Source organism: Micromys minutus (genome assembly GCF_963924665.1).
Source record: "Micromys minutus genome assembly, chromosome: 5".
Classification (NCBI taxonomy): domain Eukaryota; kingdom Metazoa; phylum Chordata; class Mammalia; order Rodentia; family Muridae; genus Micromys; species Micromys minutus.
Window position 1 is genome coordinate 43,705,475 of NC_137974.1, and position 20,857 is coordinate 43,726,331.

The 20,857-nt window shown below is 46.4% G+C and overlaps 1 protein-coding gene across 2 annotated transcripts in view; it reads right to left on the reverse strand.

The window, feature by feature from the left end:
• Positions 1–20,857, reverse strand: part of ABCC4 (ATP binding cassette subfamily C member 4 (PEL blood group)) — a 201,406-nt gene that overhangs the window by 129,434 nt on the left and 51,115 nt on the right. For both annotated transcript variants that reach the window (XM_080916846.1, XM_080916845.1), the window contains 4 exons: positions 7,895–7,984; positions 6,750–6,913; positions 5,509–5,634; positions 3,334–3,583 (listed from right to left, as the gene is read on the reverse strand). In XM_080916846.1, the coding sequence (XP_080772972.1) occupies positions 3,334–3,583; positions 5,509–5,634; positions 6,750–6,913; positions 7,895–7,984 (630 nt within the window). The remainder of the gene's footprint in view (positions 1–3,333; positions 3,584–5,508; positions 5,635–6,749; positions 6,914–7,894; positions 7,985–20,857) is intronic.

A 20,857-nucleotide genomic window follows, 5' to 3' on the forward strand; every position in this document is an offset into this window, starting at 1 on the left:
ATATCACTAACAGAGAAGGCAACCAAAGTGGGCATCTTCCACTCTAAAGCTTAAAAGTTCTTTAAGTCCTTAGCATCCTAACCTATCGGTCCAGAAAGCTACAAACTTCAATATGACTCTCTGCGGGGCCGGTCACTTTTCACAGCTGACGAAGCAACTTCACTTACAGTGTCAGAGGGTACTGGGCATAGCTCGCTGGCCCCAAGATGGACAAAAATATCATGCTGTCAGGAACAAGGGATGGAGAGGCAGCTGACCCCACAGCACTCAGAAAGTAAAGCAAAGATGATTCACATGCAGCCTCTAAGAACCATTCCACCCAGCATCCCACTTCCTCCAGCTGGGCTCATGGTAGAAAATTCCCACCACCCACCAAGTCATGAGACCACCAGTGGCCTAATCCATTGATTAGGTGAAGCCCTCCTGATCCAATCATGTTTCCATGACTAGTCTGGTCCCACTCATTGGGGACCAGACCTTAAACAGGTGAGTCTTCTGGGACAAAATACTTTATATTCCAACCTTAACACTTATTGTTTTTTTAATCATTAATTAAAAAAACAACAAAAAAGTGAACTATATTGTTTCCTATGTATGAAAACTTCTTCCTACAAATTTCTCTCCAAGACCCCAGAAGCATAAGATGTGATCTGTTGTCTTCCTTCCTATGGGTCAGCCATAGTAGAACCTACATGAGATTAGGATCACCTGCACAAGCTCATGTCCAGCAAGCAGGCACATATAACTCCAAGCCTAACTGCAGCAGCATCCCATAGCATCTCTCCTGGTTGACCAGATGTCACAGCACCTCTTGTGGTCGACCAGATGTCAGCTCTTCCCTATCTTTCCAATTTATCTTTTCTCTTGAAGGAATGTGGTTTCAGAAGCACCACGAACACTCTTCATTTTGTTGAAGTGACTTTCATGCCGGTCTATCCCCTGCTACGGTATTCCTCAACACCACTGAACCATGTGTCATGGCTCCCTGAGCACCTTGTTCAAATACCTCTCCCAACACACACCACATACATCCTGCGACTGTAACTTCTACCACGAGCGTTGACTTCTACCAGGCATCTGTTGTGTAGCACTGGTCCTAACGCTGAGAGAACATGGAAGCTGCCCAGGAGAGCTGCAAACCCAGCACTCAAATATCCGCATCTACAGGAAGCAGAAAAACTTCTTACAAGGCTGGTGCGGGTGTACATTATGCAGCCTCAAAGTCACTTAACTGTACAGTCAATCCAGCAGTGATTCAGAAGCTAGAGTTCTCAGTGATGTCCTGGATCTGTCGCATACAACCCGTGTGCTGGGTACCATCACTGTCTCTGTACAGCTGATTTTCAGAGACTGCTGTCATGGGCGAAGGATTAGGAGACAGCTTGGCTTATGGTACCCACAGAGTAGCTCTCAGGTCTAGGGGAAGCAACACTAGGGTTATGACAGGATAATATCTCGTGAAGCCACAGAAGGGAAAATTTTATATTATGCACTTAGAATGATGCTAGGGCCAATATATACTCTCAAATATTTTCTTCTCAAATTTGAAAATAAGAATAAGAAAACTGTAATTAAATGCCATGAGTCACCCCTCAACAATGATGCTCAACCATTGTCAGAAGGAACAGTAAACTCAGGTCTGGTCCAGAACTATATGACTGATCTGTTCTATATATATGTAGTAAAGTGTATAATGTTTAACAGGTTTTTTTATATCGTTATAATGAACTTTGGTCATTTTCCCCCTCCCCATTCCCCTCCACCAGAGCTCATCTTCTCAACAAGCCCCTCTGCCACTTCAGATCCCATTACAGATGGTTGTGAGCCATCTGGTTACTGGGAATTGAACTCAGGACCTCTGGAAGAGCAGTCAATGCTCTTAACCACTGAGCCATCTCTCCAGCCCCCATGTATTCTTTCTGAGTGACCCAGAATCTAGACAAGGTTACTTGCTGGAGCAGAAGCAAAATATCATTGACCACACTGCTGAGGAAAACACACACCTGCCAGCAGGTGTTAAGTGTCAGCCGTTCTTCAGGAGGGCCGGGGCCTCATGGGTCCTTCCCCCTCCCTTCAATCCATGGTGAAATGTGCACAGGCTCAGTCCTTCCCAGCTCTTGTACTCATACGCACATCTGTAGAGTCTGAACATAAGAGCTACGCCAAGCTGTCCAGATGTTACACATCTTCCCACCCTCTACGTCGTTCTTTCTACTCCCATGCCTCTCGGTGTCCCTGGAGCTTTGAGGGACTGTTATAGAGGCACAATTTAGCCCTAAGAATTCCTTGTGAGTCTTTGGGAAGAAAACAAACAAATAAATAAACAGAAACTTCTGGAGAACAAAAACGAAAACATCCTCCTGGCTTTATGGCAAGCCCTCCCCCCTCCCCTACAGCCCCCTCAGGTCACTAAGGAAGACGGTAATCTGGCTATTGGACAACCAACACTACGGAGAACCAGAAAGACAACAAAGTCTGTGCCCAGGCCTCTCACAGCACCTTTCCAGACATATTCGCCACCACACCAACACTTAGCATCCATTGTACGACCAGCCAAGTTGTCAAGGTTATAGAAAGTCTGCAGTTCAGGGTCAAGGGAGTGGTTACTTAGGTAAGTGTGGTGGAGATCAACCATCTGGCCAAAAAAAACACTGCCTAGAAAAAAAGGGGCTCTTAGAAGAGAAAGAAAAAGTGAAAAGCAGACAAGAGGGAAAGGCAAAGCCAGAGGGGAACCAGCAAAGCAGCTCTGACGGACAAAACCATTTTCAGACGAGGGCTTGTTTGATCCAGACCATTATCTCTCTAAGGGGCAGAGACCTTCCAAGCTCAACAGAAATGTCACTCCGTGCAGACTTATACTCAATCCCTGTCTGCTTGTCCTGACAGCCAGAGCGACAGTTCTCAGTCTGAGTCAAGACCCCTTTGGGTTACTTAAGACATCTCTGCCTGTAAGATACTCACATCACAATTCGTAACGGTAGCAAAATCACAATTATGAAGGCGCTCTGGAAATAATGTTATGGTTGGGGGTCCCCACAACATGACGAACTCAATGAAAGCATCACAGCGAGAGGAAGGGTGAGAACCGGTGATCTCGGAGATAAAAGTTGCCAGTCACTATTATATATCTAGGGCCCTGTGCTGTTGGCATTTTTATTGTACCCATGAAAGATCAGAGAGTCTTCTAATCCACCATGGGACATGTATACACCGCTTTGGACTGGCTTGGTGTGCACAGGATTAAATCCATCAGAGACACAGCGGCAGTAAGCAAAAGAAAGCATCGTTTGATTCTAAAGGTTTCTCCAATCTAAAATGGTACCATCCACAAACCTTGATCCTCTGAATGCTCACTACTGCCTCCGATACTCTCTCAATGGCTGACGGGAAGAAGAGGGTGACTGTCAACCGCACAGCGCCATACAGAGTCATTGCCACGAACACGTGGCTAGCCGTGATCTTATTGCCAAGTAGCACGTAGGTGGAGAAGGTCACAAACAGGATGACTTTGTTGGCGATGAAAAACGATGCCATGTTCATCCCCCTGAGGTAGGAGCTGCCCAGAATCTTGGAAATTTCCTTCCTGAAAGAGAGTAAAAAAATCGATTTTCAAATTTAAAAAAAAAAAGTCCACAATGATGTTATACGGATGAGGACCCAGTTAGGCAGTATACACACATTAAAATAAACTGCCTGTGGGGACAGGGGAGACAGCTCAGCCTGGAAAGAATTTCCGAGCAAGCATGAAACCCTTAGTGTGACCATAGCGCCCGCATAAAGACCAGGTGTACGCACGAGTCTACACTGCTCTAGGCCCTGGGAAGCTGTGTGCCAGAGGTTTCTGCTTAAGGTCTTAGGAGAGAATCTATACGTTTTGGGGCAGCTATTCTCTCCTCCAGCAAGTCGCTGGGCTCACAGAGAGGACTGTGTCTTAGTCCTCTGTAGGTCAAAGATGGCCTTAGGTGACCCGGAGAAGGCTCAATCCATAGATTGAGAACTACTGTTTTACTCTCACTAGACAATAAGGCAGAGACTGAGCTGAATACGATTCCTTTTGGGCAAGATGGACTCTGCCCCTCAGAAAGACAGAGGCCTGGGACTGACCTGAAGCATCCTAATAGAATGCATTTACTCATCTTCTTGATAAAATCTACTCAATGTGACCTGCACCTTTAGCACCAGGAAGACAAAGGCAGGCAGGTCCCTCAGCTCAGTAGCTACCAGCCTAACTGAATCATTGGACCCTAGTTCCCAGTTTTTTTTTTTAAAAAAAGCCTATCTCATAAATAAATAAATAAATAAATAAATAAATAAATAAATAAATAAATAAAGGTGGATGGTTCCTGAGGTAGTGCCTCTGGCCTCTGCACTCATATATACACTCATGTGCACACATTCCTACACACATGTAAACATGCACACACACAATAAACAGTTTTAGAATGACCCGTGATATTACAGTAACAGTTGCCAGCACATGGTATGGGGGCAGCGTCAATAAACCACACAGGACACCAAGAAACCATTTTCCTCGTCCAGCCAAATGATACTAGAGGTGCCGGGTAACACTGTGGGTCACTCTGAGCTCATTTTTATCAAGGGCTCAAAACAAATGCTTTCAACCAGCATACACAGAGGTTAGGTCCTGGGCCAGGAACCCCAGAGGCAACCAAAGAATGGGTGAGACACAGCTCTCCCCTCCATGAGCTCAGGAGAGACTTGCACCCCTAAATTTATTGCCCCCCCCCCAATTCTAGACAGAAAGAGCTGGCGCAAGAATAGGGCATGGGGAAGAGTGCAGAGATGAGGACTGATGTGCTTGGTAGAAGCCAGAGACAAAGGACAGAAAAGGTCTCGACATATGCAGGGCATTTCAGATACAGAGGTCATAAAAGCCAGGGATACCGAAGGTTAGGAAGTGCCTGTGTCCGAACGAGAAAGAAAAGGAACAGAGGGGAAAATATTCCCATAGCCATGGAGGGTGAGTGGTACACAGGCATCGAGTCTAGCTCCGCAAGGCAATGCCCAGTCTGTACGACCTCCTCAAGGTCCACAGACATCCAGTAGAGCTTTACTACGTGTAATTTTCTCAAATTCTTACATCTTGAAATCATTGTTTACAGGGAATTTGAAGCATTCAGAAACACTTCCAGTTTCACCATCACTAAGAAGTGCACTTTGAAGGCTGGCATGCGGCTGAGTAGTGTGTGACAGCACACTTGCCTAGAACACGGGAAACCCTGGGCTCAACCCCCACCACCATCAATACCAAAATGAGAGCCAGAAAGACAAGAGGCAGACAGGCTCGTGTGGGAAGAGAAGGAGAAAAGCAGTTTTTGCCTGGGAATAATGGCACACGGAGGCCCAACTAAAAACAATGTCCCAGATCATTACACTTAACATGTCTGCCACATGCAGATGACAGTATCATACCTGAGGTGAGTTATCAGGGAGACAAAAGAGAACTGGACAAGTTCGGAACACGGTACCGCCTACCCCAAGACTTACTTTCTCAGATTGGTAATGAGGTCGGCAAATGACTTTTCCCACGCATACATCTTTATTATCCTCATGCCTGTTATGACTTCATTCATGGTCCGGATTCTGGCATCTGTGAAAGCCGCAGTTTTACTCCTGAGAGGGACAGATGTGACAGATGAACCACAGCGAAGGCAGCCAACGCTTTGTGTATCAATCGCAGGCACAGACAGGGACCCAGAGTCCTGCAGCATGTGTGGGTCAAACGGGCAACCAGTCACTTCCGCCAGCTCTTGAACATTCCGCCAGCATTATGAATGTTTGCTGAGGAAAACCCCAAAATGATGCTGATATACTGAGGGGCACACCCAGGAGGAAGAGGAGGGCAATGAGACACACAAGTCTGCCACGACACAGTTGACAGGTGGAAGGAAACAGGATGGGAAAGGACGTGGAGCATGAAGGATTCCTCCTCCTGCAGGAAGAGTGAGCAAACAGCCTCAGAGTGTCAGGACCATCGGAACAGGGTCTCCTTAGCCAAGAGGGCGGAGGACATTCAACGTACAGGAAACCACACAGAGCAGACTGGGAAGGAGAGAACATGGTGTCACCAAACAGTGCTGCATCTCCGGTCCCCAGGGGCCGCGACGGAGACTTGCTTTGACTCCCAGTCCCTGCTTCAGGTCCTGGTCATTCTGTGACTGATTTAGGCTTTTGTGAGTAACCTCCTAGGATGGTGAGACTTCCACAGGGTTGTGCTGACCCCATGCCCTGGGAGCTTGAAATTCAATGGAAATACTGGGGTAAAAACAAGGCACACGTATGCATATCTGAGCATCTCTGGAGCACGCCCTCCGACCTTCATAGATATGCACTGTAGCACACGTGTGCCCTCCCCATAGATAAGCAATGGACGGACAGATAGGTGGATGGACAGACAGATGGACAGAGAGATGCAATTAAGCATGCAAAATAATTGTGTTTACTATCACTCAATCCTTAACAACATCTGCACATAATTTACAGTAAGGATGCTCTTTATGTGGTCACACTGTAAAGCACCAATAGCAATCAATACCTTCACCTTTCCCCTTCCGAGACCAGCCCACAGCTTATGGCTGAAGTAGTCCCACCTAAGCCGGCACCATATGCAGAGCAGACAATATAAGAAATAAATATTTTGTTCTGGGTACAGTCTCAGGCACGGAGACGGGGGTGGGGGGCTGATGTTACCAAACGGGACATATTTTTCAGCCCAGCATCCCTCTTACCGCAGCGACGAGAACAGTTTCCCGATGCAGCTTTGCAGAGGCAGAAGAATGACCAGAACGGCCATGCCGGCCAGACAGGAGATTCCTATCTCCACCCAGAGGAGGATGGTTACTCCGATGGCCTGCAGCGGTCCCGCCCACAGAAAATGCAAGAAGATCGTCACCTGCAGATACAAAATCACCGCATGAGCTTAGGACTGTAAATAAAATGAGACCAGTAGAAACGCATGCCTGCAACATTATGCTCCAAAGGAGAAAACAGGAATGCCAATGGAATCACGTCTCGGAGGGTTTAACGCTACTGAGGCAGAGCTGCGAGTCTCCACTGCGGATGCTATGGGCACTGCAGATGCTACGGGTGTGCGATGAACAGTAGACCGTGGGCCCTATGAAAGGACAGACCACCATCCCAGAGATGATCCTAATCTTTAGTTCCTCATCTGTCAGAGCAGCACTCCCCAGAACGCCCGCCCTTTGCCAGAGAAGTGAACCTCATCTCCCCTGGATCTCCCCAAAAAAGCCTGTACCAGAGCCTACCACACTGCCGCTGTTCTCAACAGGAAGAACAACTTCCTCAGGACGAAGAAGTATCGTGTTTATCCCGAGTCTAAGTAGCGGTGAGGTTTATGTTTGATGAATGAGAATCTGAAAGGGTTGCTGGGCTCTCTGGCCTGAAGCTAGAACAATAGATCCATGAGGAGAGCATAAAATCAGGTTTGGGGGAGAGAGCCGTAAGGTCTAGTTAGGTGACACCATGCGGCACCCAACAGGTACCACATGGAGGGGGCTGCACAGTCCTGCCCTCTGTCACTTGGGTCCTTCAGGAAAGGTGAAAGACAGTCACTGGCTGCTCCACTGTCGTGAGCTGAAGATTGTGAGAGGGCAACCACTGGAGACTGTCGTTGCATTAAGCAAGTCGGGGAGGAATATTGCTCACTGGCAACTTATTACAGAGGTGTGCTGCAGGCAACGTCAGAGAAACAAAACTGGGCTCTACAGGATCAACGCACTTTACCACACATCTGCTGTGCACAGGACACCTCTGTTACAGCTTCAGAAAAAATACTCGTCTGCACCTAAACCCTCACATCCCAACAGATTAAAGAGGGAAATTTAGGGCAGGACCCCACAGAGATGGAACTTACTTGGTCAAACTTGTTCACATCATTGGACAGCAGGTTGACTATCTGACCAGTGGTTGTCTTCCCCATGGCCGAGTTACTTAACCGGAGGGCCTGGAGTAAATGAACAGAATGGAGAGTCAGATCTTGTCATAGCCCTCTGCCGAGCACAGCAACTAGAGAAACGTATCTTCATGGGATCTGCTGTGGTATAAAAGCCACACCGACATTCCTAACGTCTGGGACCAACGGCACTATCTCTGAGGACAGCAACAGAGGTGAAGGAAGCAGGAGAAAATCAACTCATTCTTATGGATGAATGACCACATGCCCACGTATGTCAGGGGATACGCCATAGCCTACCAAAGTAATTTTGCACCAGTTCGGTAGGGAGATAGTGAGAGAGAAAAATGCAGGATTTGGAATATAAACACTGAATCCGGTATTAATCCTTGGCTGGGTATTGCTTAAGTACACACAGCCATCGCTCTGCCTTCAGTATACGGGAATGGGTCCTTGTTTGTCCCAAAGGGTTACAACTGAAAAGGAAGTGACACCGCTTTACTGAATATCTGCCGGGATGGGACCCAGAGGCCCAGGAGGTCCCACAATCGGTGAGCTGGGGCTTTGTGTATGCAGAGCCCTGTGCAGAAGCGCCTGTTCGTCATGAGGCATATTGTGGTGGACAGACACTGGGGAAGGTCTCCTCCAGCACGCTGAGCAGGAGAACACAGGATAAGGAACAGCTTCGGGGGACAAAGGTACCATGGGTCAATGAACAGCTGGTGAGAAGTACAGAATCGAGAGGTAGGGTGGCTAAGTAGAAAAGACCCAAGGGGACACTGAAAATGATTTGTCTTGGTTTTTGTTTTGTTGTTATCTTTACTGATTCATTTATTATATGAGTACACTGCAGCTGTCTTCAGACACACCAGAAGAGGGCATCAGTTCCCATTACAGATGGTTGTGAACCACCATGTGGTTGCTGGGATTTGAACTCAGGACCTCTGGAAGAGCAGTCAGTGCTCTTAACCACTGAGCCATCTCTCCAGCCCTTGGTTTTGCCATTAAACTGAAGTACACCTCATTCCCAGATGAAGAGAACGTGAAGAGACTGTGGTGGACACCAAGACAACAGGTAACCGCTGGCAATTATGTAAAGAAAAGCAAAGGAGAACCAGATACAAACACTAAAACACAAGTAACTCCATGAAACATGAGTTAGCAACCATAAGATGGTCCAGCAGAGCTGCGCCGGCCTGGACTTCCAACACTGGGGAGGCAGAGGCAGGAGGATCACAGAAAGTTCAGGACCAGCCTAGGCTGCAGAACAATGTACAGCCAGCAAGGCAAGAAAGAGAAAAGACATACTCTAGTGGGTGGCACCAATCCACCCAAGAAAACAAAATCAAGGACATGAAGTCAGAAAACGTGGGAACGGATCTAGGAGAAGCTAGAGAAAGAGTGTATGTGGCAGGGGGGTAAGGGGGGTGGTAAAGATATGCTGTATGTATATTTGAGGTTTAAGAAAAATAAAAATATTATACTTAAAATTCATGGGTGCCTGGGGCCTGCACAGGTCTGTATGAAACAGGGTCTAGAGCTGAGAAGAGAAATGGACACACAAAAGTGGACACACGGAAGTGGACACACACTCCGGTCCATAGTCCAGAGCAATCTCAAATTGATAACCACTTGCAAATGAAAACTTAGTTTTCTTCAAGGGAGTCTCACTGAGCAAACAAACTGCTCTTAAGGACAGGTCACGTGGCCAGCAGGGTGGCCAACAGGAACAGACGTAACCACATCTCTGGAGGGTTCTTGTCTCATGTCCTGCTGGGGGTTTTGTTTTGTTTACTCTTTTCTTAACCCTACAGGGCGTGTGTGTGTGTGTGTGTGTGTGTGTGTGTGTGTGTGTGTGTGTGTGTTTCTATGGGATTCCTGAGTATGTAAACCAATGGACCTCTGTGTCTTTATCTGTTTCTTGTGCCTCTTCTTGGTTCTCTTCCTTCGGTTTGTTCAGTTCTACTCCAGTGTGTTTGTTTTGCTTTATATTAATATCATCCCTTAGAAGCCTGTTTGTTCTCTAATGAGAGACAGAAAAAAGTTGGCTATGAATGTGAGGGGAGGTGGGGAGGAATTGGGAGGTCTGGAGGGAGCAGAAACTATTATTAGAATATATTATATGAGAAAAATCTACATTCAAGAAGAAAGAGTTTAAAAAAATTTGGTTCATAATGCACCATTTTCTGTTTAATGCTCTCTCTCACCTTGAGGCTAAAACACAGCCTCAAGCCCCTTTCTTCCCATTTCTTAAAGGAAAACACATACACACACACACACACACACACACACACACACACACACACACACACACACGTGTATATAGAGATAGAGAGATATCCTATATAATGAGGCCATGTCTAGAGACAGGAAAACAACAGCAGCCTATATATTCTCTACAGAAGACATGGTGCTACAGAAAGAGACAGAACTCAGTGACTTCGGCCACCGATGCTATCTGAAAACATTGTTAGCACCTACGTTCATATTGACACAAGTGTCAATTATGCATGCAGAAAAGACACTGCATATTTTAGGAATGGCTATTTGATATTTAATATTGTTCTTTTTTTGTTTTGTTGTTATTGTTATTTTGAGACAGGGCATACGTAGCCTTTCCTATCCTGGAACTCACCACGTAGATCAGGTTGGCCTTGAATTCACAAAGATAGATCCACCTGCCTCAGCCTTTAATCCAGATGCCAGGATTAAAGGCATGTGGCAACACAGCCAGCCTTGATACCCAAGTCTAATAGTTAAAGTAGGCGAGCATGGTCCCCGTGCCTGCAATCCCAAAACACCACAGGTAAAAGCAGGAGCGTGGAGTGAGAGGCCAGACTGAGCTATCAAGACAGACCTTAAAGAAAAATATATATATATATATGAATGAACAAATAGAAGATGAAACGAAGCACGAGAAAGACATACCACACTCTAACCTTAAACTGATCATAAAAATGAAACAGAAGTCATAAGTCAGGACAACAGCATACAACGGGTCTCCTCGGTACCACGGTCAGAGGGCGCACATCGAGGAGACCTCAGTGACCATCCCTGTGAGACACAGACCCTCTCAGGCAGGGCTCCCTGTCACCAGGTACAGCTGTACTGCAGGGAAGGAAAGCCAGGCTGTGGGGCTTCACACACACCTGCTGTATCAGGAGTTACCAGGACGGTACATTCGGTCCAAAAATTAGTATGCTTTGTTTCGTTTTTAGAAGCCTGCCTCACTCCAGTGAGATCAGAAAAGAAGAAAAAAAAAAAAAAAACAAACAAACAACAAAAAAAAAAGCCAGTGACTTGCCTTTAACATTATCAGTGAGGAAGACAGCCACAGACACAACTGGCAGGCTCTGGCCAAAGAGTAATTAATTGGTGCCGGTCTGCTGGCCTTGCCGGCCAGTATGTAACCACCATCCACTCACACAGCACAGGAAGCAGCTGTCACCAGGCTCTGGCTGCAGGGTACGGCAGGACTGTGAGCCCTGAGGGAAGGAAACTCAGGACTGGCTTGGGACTTGACTGGCTTTCTGCCCAAGCAGAAGTGCATCTCCCCAACCAACGAAAAGATGCCCTCTCTGAATGGGAGGAGCACCTGGAGTTGGTGGGTCGCAGCCACACAGGCTAGACCTGGGATTTTCTGTGGGGATTTACAAACGGCTCTCGGCCAAGGCCTTCGATGTCCCGGAGCAGAGCAGAGAGCCAGAGTCTGGGGTCAGAATGGCTACAAAAAGCCAGTGTACGCCCAGGCAGAGCTAAGGTTCTTCCCGACCGCCTCAGCCATTCGGGGACGGTGCCAGGAAGACCACACATTAGTGATAAGGATCTATCCACAGAGTCGGCCAAGCCCTTGGACCAGGTTCAGAATGGAAGAAGCTGCCTTACAGCTGAGATACACAGAGAGACAGACCAAACCATTCTGGTAGGACCAGCCTCAGGAACAGAAACCAATACCCTGTACTCCAGACTCCCTATGGTATAACACCCCCAACTCAGCATGGTAGAGAGATTATTACAACAGGCAAAGGAAAGATAAATGAACAGTGGCGTGTCACAGAGGGTGGGTGTCAACAGAAAGATGCGCAGATATCCAGCTTGTGGAATTAGCAAAGGAACATTAAAGACAACTGCTTGTCATCATATTTGCAGAGCTAAAGAAAAACTTGAACAGGACAAATGAATAGATGGATGATTTTTAGGAAAGAAATGAACATCATCAAAAAAGAACAGAAAAGTATCCCAGACATGAAAATACACAACATTTAATTTTTTTTTTTTAATCTACTAATTGGCATTAGTTCCAATTGGCTGTTTCTAGACTTACTAAGAGTAAGGAGTCAGGGGAGACTAGGGTTCGGACCGAGAACCTCACACAAGCTGTTGTGTTGTTGTCTTGTCTCTTGTTGACCTCCATTCTTAAACCCTCATTTTACTTTTTATTTTGAGACTACCGTTGCCCAGACTGGCCTTGAACTTGTGACAGCACCCTGCTTTGGGGGAGTATCTGGTATTATAAAACTAAGTTCTTGTCTATGTAATTTACAATCTGAGAGTGTGCTATGGGAGGCTAACAGGCAATTCAGTCAAAATCCTAGAGAACAGGTGAGAACCGGTTCGCAGAAACAGTAACAAAGGTGAGGCCTTGACTTCAAGAGATAATATCAGGTCAGGGTATGCGGCTTTGATTTGAACCCAGCCCTGAGAAGAAGATGGAAGAAGAGAAACGGGAAGGGAAAGGAAACACTGTGCTTAGATACTTCCTGGTCAGGACTAGTAAAGAGCAGTGAGCGCATCTGGGAGATGACACATTGGTCACGAACTCTTACCACCAAGTCCGAGAACCTGTGTTCAGTCACCAGAACACATACTGCCGAAGAGAGAACTGACTCCTGCTGTCCTGTACCTACTGATGACTGGTGCCGCACACACACACACACACACACACACACACAGGATTGCAAGCACTGGTTGCTCTTGCAGAGGACTAAGGTTCAGTTCCTGGGATGGCCCATAACTATACTGCCAGTCCCGAAGGTTCTGATGCCTTCTTCAGGCCTCTGGGGCAGTTACATGTATGAGGAAGCATACAGACAAGTAGGTATAATATAAATAAAAATAAATATAATTAAAAAGTGAACAGTACCTCCCGCTCATTTGTTAAACTATTTTTTTCTATCTAGATTATTTTTAGCAGTAAGCAGGAAACATTAAACAAAAACATATGGGCATGAATACATAAATGCCATATATCAGCGTAGGTAGTGTGAGGGGACAAGCGTCGTTTGTAAACTGGTGGGATGTGCTGTCCCCTTCGGGAATCTGTGAGGACTAGTTTTGACTGGCAGGATTTGGAATTGGGGAAACATCTGGGCTTGCCTGTGACAGAGTATCCAGGTTAGAGAAACTGAGGCAGGCCACCTTCCATGTGAGTGGCCCCTTCCTAAAGTCTGTGACCCGGGATACATAAAAAGGAGAGTCCTGACATCTCTTTGTTCCCTGAAACATCCATGCTCATCTCCCCTTGTTCCCTGAAGCCAGCGCCATGTGCCCCAAGTCATCGGTGTCTGAGCCACCAACTGGAAGCAGAAGTAAACCTCCCTTTCTTCCTTACATTACCGTACCCAGGCACGTCGCTGCAGCAGGACACATGTAAGTAATGGAGTATCCGGACCGCCATTTTCACTGAGACCTTCTAAAGACCCCTATCTGATAGTCCTGACAAAACAGAGGTGTGAATACTTTCTGGTCACACTGCAGGCTCCTCACCAGCAGATTCCTCACCACCTCCATCTTGCCAGTGTCAATGACCCTTAGTGTGAGGCTCCTCCCAAAGTGCCTCATGCCTATGTGCGTGAATTCCTCATTTCATTCTCTCCCGTCCCTTGTCACCAGGCTGATAAGTGTCCTACCGACTCAGCACACTAGTCCCCATGACTAGATATTCCTTTGAGACTACTTGGTCAAGGTAGAGCAGTGTGTAAACCCCTGAGGGGATTTCAGAGTGCAGAGTTCATGACCCTACCCCAATCTGTCAGATAAGGGTGGCTTCCAGGTAAACGGGGCATTACTAGGATAGGCAGCTGTGGTATGCTTAGCTCAAAACCCCACCTGGATTTTTCTGATGTCTTTGGCTGGGGATGCTTAGTAATGGCATCATGCCTTCTTCGTGATTGCACAATGTAAAAAAAACAAAAAACAAAAAACAAAAAAACAAAAAAATGGTGGTGCTGTTTTTCAAAGGGAGGCTGCAGGGACTGCCAATATCCTCCTACAATATGAGCGCAATGGGACAATGGCTGCACCAGGCCAGTCTTCTATCCTCTCATTCAGCAGAGGAAAACTGGTTTGAGGAAATGAAAAGCCACAGATAAAACCAACAGCCTGCCACTCTCTATGATCTGGTGGTCTGGTACCTTTGGGGGTTTCTCTTCTGTTTTGTTTCATCTGACTGTCCATGGCTAGCAAATCTGTCCAGCTCTGAAAGATGCGACACTCACCTGCACAAGGTACCGACGGCTTTCCTTTCACCCCACTTCTATCAGAGGCCAGGCTAAGGGATCAGACACGCACAGGCTGACTAGCCATGTCTGTCTGGCCCTGTGGATATCCATGTGTCCAAGCATAGCATTACCATGTGACCCCATCTGTCCCCCACACACACAGTTTGGGAGAGGCCCCTGAAATTCATGTTCTAAGGTCATGCTGAGAATCAGGCACACATAAAGATCCCAGAGAGTCAAAGCCATCAGAAGCCTTCACACTCCCCCACCTCCCCCACCTCGAGTAAAGTGATTAGGTTCGCTCAAAGCCACCTTGGGGCCCTGAGGTCGGACTCTCTAAAGCCTTGGGAGCTCAGGTCAAAGCAAGGTCAACCAGGTTCAGCAACCATGGGACAGTTGGAAAAGATACTGGAGGCGAAATCTCAGGGCTCGGTGTCCATAGTACCTGGGAACAGTTCAGAAAACCTAATTATGAACTAAGATGTGCTTTGGCAAGTAAAAGTCTTCAGTATACAGGGTTACAGGAAACCCGCACAACTTAACCAGCTCCACGGATAACGCTGTGGGAAGGGATGCGGTGTGCAGTTCACAGCAGTCTGTCGGAAGCAGAAAGGCAGCTCCAAAAGACAACGGGAAGACCTCTTCTACACACCCTTCTGCCTCCGAGTCCTACGTTTGAAAAGAAGCCCCGTGAGGGGGAAGAGAGACGAAGAGGCCAAAGCAGTGGTAGTGGAGCTGAGCTGGTAGAAAGCAGTGTGAAAATCCCCAAGACAGCGTTGGCGAGAACAGAGCTGCGGCATGCCGCTCAGGGAGGGACGAGAAGACAGCCTGCCCCAGTCTCAGAATTCTGCTCAGGCTTTTCTGACTTGTCTCTAAAACGCAAGCTGTGCTTATAACTTCCATCTTCCGGAAAACAGCATGTTCAATAGCGGAAACACGTGAGAGCCAAAAGCAGACTCTCTGTAACAACTCTAAGCACAATCACCTTGGACTAGAAAGTTTTTCAGTATTTTTTTTCTTCAGGTGCCCTCTTTCAGGCCAAAAAGAGCAACTGGAGAGAGAAACATGGCATCATACTGTGGCATATAATTTTACTGAAAATCAGTCAAAAGAAAAATCCCGGGCCTGGGGGGTGGATTGTGGGTAAAAGCTGCTGTTTCCAAGCCTGACAGGCTGAGTAATCCCTGCAGAGAGTAAGTTCTAGAAATTGTACTCTGACCTCCAAACATGCACAGTGACATGTGTGTTTATGTGTGTGTGTGTGTGTGTGTGTGTGTGGTGTGTATGTATGTATGTATGTATGTATGTATGTATGTGTATGCATGTATATTGTGTCTATATGTGTATGTGTGTGTGTGTGTGTGTGTGTGTGTGTGTGTGTGCGTGCGCGTATGCACGCACGCTCGCGTGTGGGCATTCTCTTTCTCTGTATGTGTGTGTATATCAATGCAATTTTATTTTTCACCCTAAGGTTGCTTGTTTACTAAAGTATTGCCCTTGATCGGGTGGCTGGTCACCAATCATAAACCACAAACAGTAATGCAGACTTTTAATATTGCAAAATTAGTGAGATTCATCCCTGTCACCCAAAAGCCACTTTTGCAGCTTTAAGGACACCTGTGAGTAATATATCCGTAGATGGCATGCCTTCTGCCAAAAGAAAAAAAGAACGGTGGACTTAAAGGCCTGCAGTCTAGGTAATGCACACTGCACCACGTACCAAACTTCTCAGGAGCGCCAACTCCTAACTTTTTCCATGAAAAAGAGCAAAGCTGTGAAGGCAGGTTGCCCATTACTTCTCTCAAACTCTACATTTCCCTACTCATTTGTATGGGAAGGTATGGGTATCAAGCAGCTATAGACCAACATCCAGGAGATGGAGACAGAGAAAGTAACTGTTTGCTACTAATGAGTCCCTGGGGAGTCGGGGGAGGAGGGGGAGGGGAGGACATCAAAACAGGTAAGACTGTGCTTTCTCAGAGCCCTGAGCAAACAGGGAAGAATCTTTGAAACCCTCCTCTAAGGAGCAGCAGACACATCATCACTACCATGATCTGGCTGCGCTGCCATTTTTCCACCGGAACTGAGGCCTGGAGAGTCCCCACCTTCGTTACTCAGCGCGATATGAAGCAGCTGTAAAAAGCCAGCCGCTCCAGGAGTTCACTAAACCAGTGCTCAGAGAGTTAGAAATTAGGATGCAGTTGCTAGGGACCGGGTGGCGTGGAGAGTGGGAGTCAGTATCTAATGACTACAGAGATTTGGTTTTGCAGGATGAAAGGGACTGAAGAGACAACAGCAGCCATGGCTACACAGGAAGGCAGGTATGGCTGAGTGGGGTGGACTGTATTTGAAATGATCCGCCCCATGCTTCATGAGTTGTGTCATGACTTCAAGTTCTGCCGTTTAAACGCTCTGAAAATGAACCAGCTAATTACCTTTGAAAAGCTGCAAGGGAACAGCCGCCCTCGACAAACATTAAACCCAGAAAGACGCCTCAAAAACCAAAACAGGGTGGAAATTCATTTCAGTCAGTGAAGCAATCTTACTCTCAGAAATGTCCTAGCATTGCTTGCTGTGATTTTAGCATGCACACAAACTAAAGAAAAAAAATGCAGAGTTCATGCTATACTGTCCCTTTCAAGGAGGCCATATTTGTCCCCACTCGACCCTCAACGATTGTGCCTGGCACCTTCCACAACAGCATGTTCCAAACGTCCATGAGAACTTTCCTTTCCTAATAGGAGAGGCTGGAGAAGCGAGCGCCCCAGGTGGGGGTACTGTCGTGTTTTATGAAACAGTGAAGTGATGACCCTCTTCTGACACACACGGTCACTCTCTGTCTGCTCAGCAAGGAAGGTAAGCACTATGCCCAACAGGTCCTGACGCCATACCCCACACTGTACACACAGAGCTTCCGGCTCGGTAGCTTACAAAACATCCAGGCTAACAAACCCATACTACATCAGCCCACTAAATGACAACAGCGCAGGACAGTCATGAGGCCAGTGGCTGCAGGTAGCATAGGATTGCTGGTGTTCGGCACAGCACAACGCAAAGGGCAGGACTGCCTCAGCAAAGCGTAGTAATCATGTCTCTTAGAGGCTCACAGGCTAAGCACTGGGTCTCCAGAGAGTGGCACTTTTTTTTGAAGTTCTGCACGCTGATGATGTGGCACTTAGCTCGAGGTTTCTAGGAGAGGTGACACAGAGGAGGCCTCATGTCCCGGGCCCCTCCTTCCCTCTGTCTGTGTCATGTCATTCACCACAGAGACAGATGACCGTGACCAAACTCATAAGCCAGAAGAAATCCCCCTGCTTGAGTCTGTTCCTGACGGGCAAAGCTTACTCAGACAGTACTGACATAGTAAAGGAACCCTCCCCCAAAACAAACTAACCTCAGCCCAGAAAAACTCAATACTCCCGAGGGCCTCAAACACACAGGACTGGAAAGCAGAGCCCTAGCCAGTTACAGTTGGTGCGTATTTCCAAAGCTCGGCCACACTGAACCGCAGAACAGAGCCTACTGAGTTCCAAGTGCTCAGCCAGTAAGGACAGTGCACCCCACCAGTACCAAGGCCCAATGCTCATCAGAAGGGAGGGGTTACAAACAGGGGAACACACCAGAACGTGCATAATATAGTGTATGATTTCAAACCTTGAACACACAGGAAACAGAAGGATGAAACTAACAGCAAATATATATATATATATATATATATATATATATATATATATATATATATATATATACTAAAAATCACTGTCCTCCCAGCCCGAAATTAAAGCAAATCAAATTAGGTCAAACAGCGAGTCTTAAAATATTTCAGGAAACTGTGTTGTAAATGTATTGTATTTTTGGTTGTGAAGATTGAAAGAAATATATGCTCGGAGAGTTTAAGGGGAAGTGAGACTAAAGACCTTTTTCAACACACACACAAAGGGGGAAAAAAAGCACAAGGGGCACTCTAGAACCAAAAAGAATATTAAAATGTCTTCTACAGAGACAATGCCTCATGGTCTAACTGTGAACTAGCAGTCTGGAAAAGAAGAGTCTTAGGAATTAGTCAGAAGAGAAGAATTAAAAAGAACCAGCAGTCAGGACAGTAATATGCACACGCTACAGTAATACACATATATGAAAATGTCAGAGTGAAAACCACTACTTCATACATATGACGTATACTACATAGATAAGTAAGTTCACTTCAAGAACCTTGAGTATTAAAAAAAGCAAAGAACCACTAGTCAAATACTTTCTGATTTCTGCAAGTAAATGAAAGACCCAAGGTTACCAGAGCGCCCAAACCACAACCAGTCTCTGAAAGAAGGTCATCGAGAAAAAAAGACTGCTAAAACCTCAGCCAGCACAGCCAGGGACACTGGACTACAGAGACGCACGCAATGACTGGTCACAACTGACACCAGAAGCCACACCATCAGTCACAGGGAAATAAAAACCAACACCTGAGATTCTATAGAGAAAACACTGCAAAATCACTCGACAATGTCTTTGAAATGAAAGTGTGCTCACAACCCCATTCTGGAGTATTAATCTAAATAAAATAAAATAATGTCTACTAACAGACTCATGAGATCATTGAAGTGACATTTAGTATTAACAGATTCATGAGACCATTGAAGGGACCTTCAGTACTAACAGACTCATGAGACCATTGAAGGGACCTTCAGTACTAACAGACTCATGAGACCATTGAAGGGATCTTTGGTACTAACAGACTCAAGAGACCATTGAAGAGACCTTCAGTACTAACAGACTCATGAGACCATTGAAGGGACCTTGAGTACTAACAGACTCATGAGACCATTGACGGGACTTTGAGTACTAACAGACTCATGAGACCATTGAAGGGACATTTAGTACTAACAGACTCATGAGACCATTGAAGGGACCTTTAGTATTAACAGATTCATGAGACCATTGACGGGACCTTTAGTACTAACAGACTCATGAGACCATTAGCAGATGCAGAGGAATTTTTCCCTAATTAATTGATTTGACAATAAAGATGACAAGAAGCTACTCACTGGGGGAGGAAGTGAACCTGAAGGGTCTGAGAGAGTAAGAGGAAAGGCAGGAGGAGGGTGCTTCCTTTTGGATGGAGGTGGGAGCGAAAGCAGGCAAGATGTGGACCGGGAACTGTTACATCTGGTGGTTGAATCCACCAGAATCTGCCTCTGGAAGATTTCTAACAGAATAGTTGATGAGTTTGGGACAATGGATTCTGTTCCCAGGGGTGCTGTTATCTGTTGATTCTAAACTAAGATTGTCTGGTGTTTTCCATTTCATGGTAACTCACATGGGCCGGAGGGAAAGAACATAGCCAAAAAATAATTTGGCCAGGATTTAGGATGGAAAGACTAGGCAAGGACTGAGCTCCAGTGGAAAGGTAGGGAATTGAGCACAGGCTGGTGAGAGCACACCCACAGATACCCACAGGGACCAAAAAAGCTAATCTAGAGCTCTGAAGAGGCAAAGCCAGTGTTAGTGGAAGAGACATTGGCACGGGAAACACGCGGTCTCGATCTCGGGCTATGTACCAGGCTGGGAACAGACAGAGACCGCCGGCCTGTGCCTAGCCGGCAATATCGTGGATTGATTTTTAATAATTACATGCTACAGATGGCGCCTTTACTAGCAGACCCATAAGACCATTAATGGGACCTTTATTTCTAGCGGACAAAGCCTAGAAGCAAGCTGCAGGTCCAACAGCATATGAGAGAATCCTACAATCAGGAAGAAAAATATCTACCAACCTGGACTGGTATTCCATGCCTGTAACCTTTGCTAGCACTTGGCAGTCAAGAACAAGGTTCAGCTTGGGTTAGAGCCTAACACAGGTTACAGAGTGAGACCTTTTCTCACAAAATAAATCAACAAATCAATAACAATCACTATACACAATTATTTGAAAAGGAAAAATCTCAAAAGCGTTCTACAGAGAGAAGGAGAGGTCAGCGGCCCGCAGCATGAATCCACCTGCTCCACCACGGCAGAAGCCAAAGTCAATCCAGGATGACAGAAATGTCATCGACAGCAACCTGGAGCTGGGACAAAAAAGCAAAGCTGACAGGAAAGAGCGAAAAGAGACATTCTAAGCGAGAGAACTTTGCAAGACCTGCATGACAAGGAGTACTGTTTATACACATGTCAAAACTCAGACACCAAAGACATATATGTTCTACACAAGCAGTCCTTACTCTTGAGTTGACTCTAAAGTAATCAAGAAAAAAAAAAAGTTCCTTTGTCTGAAAACAGAAGACTGTTGCAGTAAATATTAAAATGATGGCTCAACCTTTTATCCCATACTTTGCTGGCTCCTGCTCCTCCATCTGGCACCTCTGTGAACTCTGGCGCTGTTCACTCTACCCCTGTTGTTTCTGTCCCGGGTGAATATGACCATTCC